This window comes from Phytophthora parasitica, assembly GCF_000247585.1.
Source record: "Phytophthora parasitica INRA-310 unplaced genomic scaffold supercont2.3, whole genome shotgun sequence".
In the NCBI taxonomy this organism is placed as follows: domain Eukaryota; phylum Oomycota; class Peronosporomycetes; order Peronosporales; family Peronosporaceae; genus Phytophthora; species Phytophthora nicotianae.
In genome coordinates, this window is record NW_008648989.1 from 2,401,421 (window position 1) to 2,405,620 (window position 4,200).

The window sequence follows — 4,200 nt, forward strand, 5'->3', positions numbered from 1 at the left end:
GACAAGTCCAAGAAGGACGGTGACAAGTCCAAGAAGGACGGTGACAAGTCCAAGAAGGATGACGACAAGTCCAAGAAGGATGACGACAAGTCTAAGAAGGACGGTGATAAGTCTAAGAAGGACGATGACAAGTCTAAGAAGGACGACAAGTCTAAGAAGGATGACGACAAGTCTAAGAAGGACAAGAAGGACGACGGTGACAAGTCCCAAAAGCAGGGAGAACAGTCGCAGAAGCAGGGAGAGCAAAAGCAGGGCGAGGAGTCCCAGAACGAGGGCGAGCAGAACCAATCCCAGAACCACAAGCAGGGAGTGTAAGCTTTCGGTGAACAGCTCGAGATTGCTCGAACATTCACATAGACTGAGTGTCTTGTACGCAACAATAAATGTCCATTTAAAGTGTATCTACCATTATGTTGCATGAATCACCATTGTTTTGATCACATATGCCAGCAATTCGGTCTTGCAAGGATATCTGCACTCAGCCACTACACTGTAAAGTTCCGGCGATTAGGCAACTGTGTCGATTTGAGTGCAACTGATTCGCAGCAGTAATACTCAGATACTACAGTAGTATTCACAATATGTAGTATCGTATTTTATCGATTAGACATTGAATTTTTCATAGAACATACATTTCGAATAGCCTGGTATGAATGCCAGTTTAACTCCGCTGTACACTACAGACACTGGTTCATACTTCATCCAATAGCTGCAAATGCCGGTAGTAGGGAAGAGGTTGCAGGCTGATAGTGCTGCGAAGGTGGAAATAGGCAGACATATTAAGGAGATGTCGTATCGGTAACATATTCCGGTGAAAGTTCTGACCTGGGAGCTTTACGTTTTCGTCGGATCGTACTTGGTTATTTGCCATAGTGATCGAGATTTATTGGAAAAAAACAGTTGAAGTGCGAAATATTAGCTTCACCATTCTACAAAACTTATTCTTCAAGATAGCAATTACGAATTGTTTTTTAACTCGAATTTTCACGAAACTGTGCATCATACGCCAAGACAAATCTTTTAGCGAGTGTTTTCTATTGTTGACAGAACTGTACTGCGTAGTAGTTCTTGGCAATCTGGGTAAATCTGAACAAATGAAGGGTACATTATCAATAAATATCTTTCAAAACTCAGGTACATATGGAAGTACACATCTTTTTCCTAACGAAAGCTACAAGATATAGATATCAGAGATTCAGTCACGTGTTTTAATGTTGATGAATGTATTGCTAGTAGAACTTTTGATTCTGTTGGCTCTACCAAGATGATAGTGGAACAATTGGCAACAGCATGTTCTGGTACTCTGGGAAACATACTATAAAAAAGAAAAGAACGGTTCCAATTAACCACTCTCCTTGAAGTCAGACAGTCCAACAATTTTTGACATGCAGCACAAGTCCTAATCTTTATTCGAGGCGTCAATCCCGGATGGTAGTAGAATTTTTCTACCGGTTAGTTTTTCACGAGGTACTTCTCCTGAAATATTTGGTAATCTGCGTTAAGGTTGCCTTCTGGGCTAGTTTATACTGCTTTAAGAAGCGACAGAGTAGTGGCGCTTCTTCTTTAGCTCACGAAATTGTCCCGCACACATGCACGGCAGATGTTAAGTTGTTGCGAGCTTACACTTCAACACTCCCACGAAGAGAAAATGTGTGGCTAGTCTTCTTGCGAGCGTTCGCGATCAAAGACCATTAGCTCTTTATGATACGGACAACCCGGTGCAGTCGTTGCTACAGCACTGTATTATGTCCTTTGCTCAACAGTTGATCCTCAATTGCTGTATTATTAACTGTGAGCATTGTATTTCAAGCGGATCTGAACGATACTTGCCGCTTAAATCAGCCAAATCAAGCGAGCAACCTTAGTATGGTTACTACCATTTAGAGCGTCGAGACTTTGTTGACGACTTGATAAACTACATGTAGTAGCGGGTGTACACGAGTTCGCGTACCCGATTGCGAGCTCTGGTGGAGCACTAAGCGGATAGTGAATGCCGAGCGCGTGGTGTCATCTGCAGCGGTAGACCTCCCTTCATAACTAGGGTCGATTTCAGCACGTAGCCACGCTCCTGCGTCTCACCAGGTGCAATTGTGATGTGGTAACGGTGCAGTGTGGTGGCGAGGAAGAACTTGGCTTCCAGCACGGCCATGTTCATACCGAGACATAAACGCGGGCCTGCTTGAAAGGCTGGAAACTCGTACGCACTGGGATGCTTGGTCAACTCTAACCAACGTTCCGGACGGAACTCTAACGGATCGTCACCCCAAATCGCGCTATTGCGACCCATATACCACGGACTGTAGACGATCTCGACTCCAGCAGGTACGAAAGTGTCATCAGGCAGATAGTCGTCTTTTACAGCACATTTGAGGTTATACGGCACCGGTGGATACAGTCGCAAGGCCTCGTGCACAACAGCGTCGAGATATCTCATGTTTTTCACGTTCTCGAACGTGAATGGTGTGGAGCTTGAGTCAGTACTTCGTTTCAAACTCTCCAGCTCCTCGACGATTCGTTTTTGGACTTGTGGGTGTCTTGCGATGGCGTAAAAGCAGTATGTGATGCACGCGGCCGTCGTGTCTCGACCAGCGACGATGAACGTCACGATAATAGAGCGGAGAATCTTAGGACCCAGTAGACAAGACGTCTCAGACTCATCACGCTCCTCCTGGCTGGTTGCAGCCAATTCTCGAGCCTTGCAAATAAATAACGACAATAGATCCGATCGCGCTTGAATCTTGTCTTCAGACTCTCCCAGACGATGCAGCAGAATAGCGTCAGACACGGCATATATACCGCGGACACATTGCCGTAACTTACGTTCGCTAGGCATAATCCAACGAAACAATTTGTAGTGCTGCTTCACGAACAATCGCTGCGCACAGTGTTCATTGGCAAGGTCCAGGTGTGCTGCGAAGCTGTCTGCATTCTTAACCTCACTAAGCGGCAAACCGAAAGCGACGTCGAAGATGGAATGCAGGGTGAACCTCGTACTCAACGTCTGCAAATCGCAGCAGAAGCTTTCTCCCTTGGATTCGGCCTGGGCAAGGGCAAGCGTTTCCTCAGCGTGACGTGCGAATACTTGCTCGGTAAACACACGGAAGTTGGCAGTGGTAAACACCTTGGCCGCCACCTTGCGCTGTAAACGCCAACCAGCTCCTCCGTCAGGCGCCTGCGGGTGGTGGTTCATAGCTATGAATGAATCTCCAAAGATCTCTTGAAATGCGTCCAGTAATGCTTGTGGCTTCACATAGTTGTTCAAGTTCGTAGCCAAAATGTGCTGTACGTCCATCGGATCCGTGATCTGTACACGAATACCCAGTGGTTGTTAGTATTCCCTACCACTCAATCACTCCAAACGATATATTGCTTACGTAGATGGCGCCGTCGAAGAACACGTGCCACGGCATCTTCATGCGTCCTCCATACTGCTTCAACAAATCCTCCTGCGATAAACGTACATGACGGGTTAGTCTGTAAGCAACTGAAGGCGAGGATACTCACCAAGAAATGGTAGATACGGTTGACGTTCTTGGCGTACGCAGGCATGCACCCGAGTAGAAAGACACCAGGCGGACCGTCTAATGATGCCAGGCCACGAGCAATCCGCAGCTTGCGGTGAAGGGCCGTCAATACGGTGGCCAGTAGCCACGCGACAGCACAGGAGCTCAAGAGGAGCAGGGGCGATTCCATGTTGCTAGTTTCAAAGAAAATCTGGAAATGAATCGGCGGGGCCGTGTAAATAAATGATTGTTAAGTTCAAAATTTCTGGTAAGTTTAACCATTAGTACAACCCCAAAAAAAATCCTTAGCATTGTCGATCTGGTTGCACTCAGTTGCTATTAGGTATGTTATTAAATGCTTACGGGACGGCGGGATACAAGAGTGTCTAATCGCGTTCCAGCATCTGCTTGATTCATTTTCTACTCTTGGCATCCGCGCAAGTAATTCGTACTTGGATATCGATCGCTGACGCTTCCAAGACGCACGGGAAATCCGTCAGGGAGAACGGGTCCAAAAGTATAGTGCCATCCAGACACAATTGCTGCATAAAAGATTAACCAGCAGATCACATATTCCACAGCAAGTATCAGACAATTCTCACCGTTTCCTCTTGCTTTAAATCGTACTCGTCTTCGAGGAAAACCTTCAGCACAGCTACGGTGTGACCCTTCTTAAACTGTAAATCATACAACGTTA

General features: G+C 46.3%; 3 protein-coding genes across 4 annotated transcripts in view; 1 reads left to right on the forward strand and 2 right to left on the reverse strand.

Annotated features, from left to right (window-relative positions):
* The window catches only part of PPTG_21148 (hypothetical protein), a 1,578-nt gene extending 1,170 nt beyond the window's left edge, over positions 1 to 408 (forward strand). Inside the window, exons 2-3 of the mRNA XM_008895601.1 lie at positions 1 to 19; positions 79 to 408. Of these exons, the coding sequence (XP_008893849.1) occupies positions 1 to 19; positions 79 to 315 (256 nt within the window). The 3' untranslated portion in view covers positions 316 to 408. The remainder of the gene's footprint in view (positions 20 to 78) is intronic.
* Positions 409 to 1,730: 1,322 nt separating this feature from the next.
* PPTG_01906 lies at positions 1,731 to 3,731 on the reverse strand. 2 transcript variants are annotated; one of them, XM_008895296.1, is made up of 3 exons: positions 3,505 to 3,731; positions 3,375 to 3,446; positions 1,731 to 3,304 (listed from the first exon to the last, which is right to left on the reverse strand). In XM_008895296.1, exons 1-3 carry the CDS (start codon positions 3,691 to 3,693, stop codon positions 1,976 to 1,978), a joined length of 1,590 nt encoding a protein of 529 aa, XP_008893544.1. In that variant the 5' UTR covers positions 3,694 to 3,731; the 3' UTR covers positions 1,731 to 1,975. The 2 variants fall into 2 exon arrangements, with proteins under 2 accessions (XP_008893544.1, XP_008893545.1); XM_008895297.1 differs by having other exon boundaries at positions 3,375 to 3,731.
* Positions 3,732 to 3,757: 26 nt separating this feature from the next.
* PPTG_01907 (hypothetical protein) overlaps positions 3,758 to 4,200 on the reverse strand; it is a 1,999-nt gene continuing 1,556 nt past the window's right edge. The window contains exons 3-4 of the mRNA XM_008895298.1: positions 4,106 to 4,180; positions 3,758 to 4,045 (exon numbers count right to left, since the gene is read on the reverse strand). Of these exons, the coding sequence (XP_008893546.1) occupies positions 3,917 to 4,045; positions 4,106 to 4,180 (204 nt within the window). The 3' untranslated portion in view covers positions 3,758 to 3,916. The remainder of the gene's footprint in view (positions 4,046 to 4,105; positions 4,181 to 4,200) is intronic.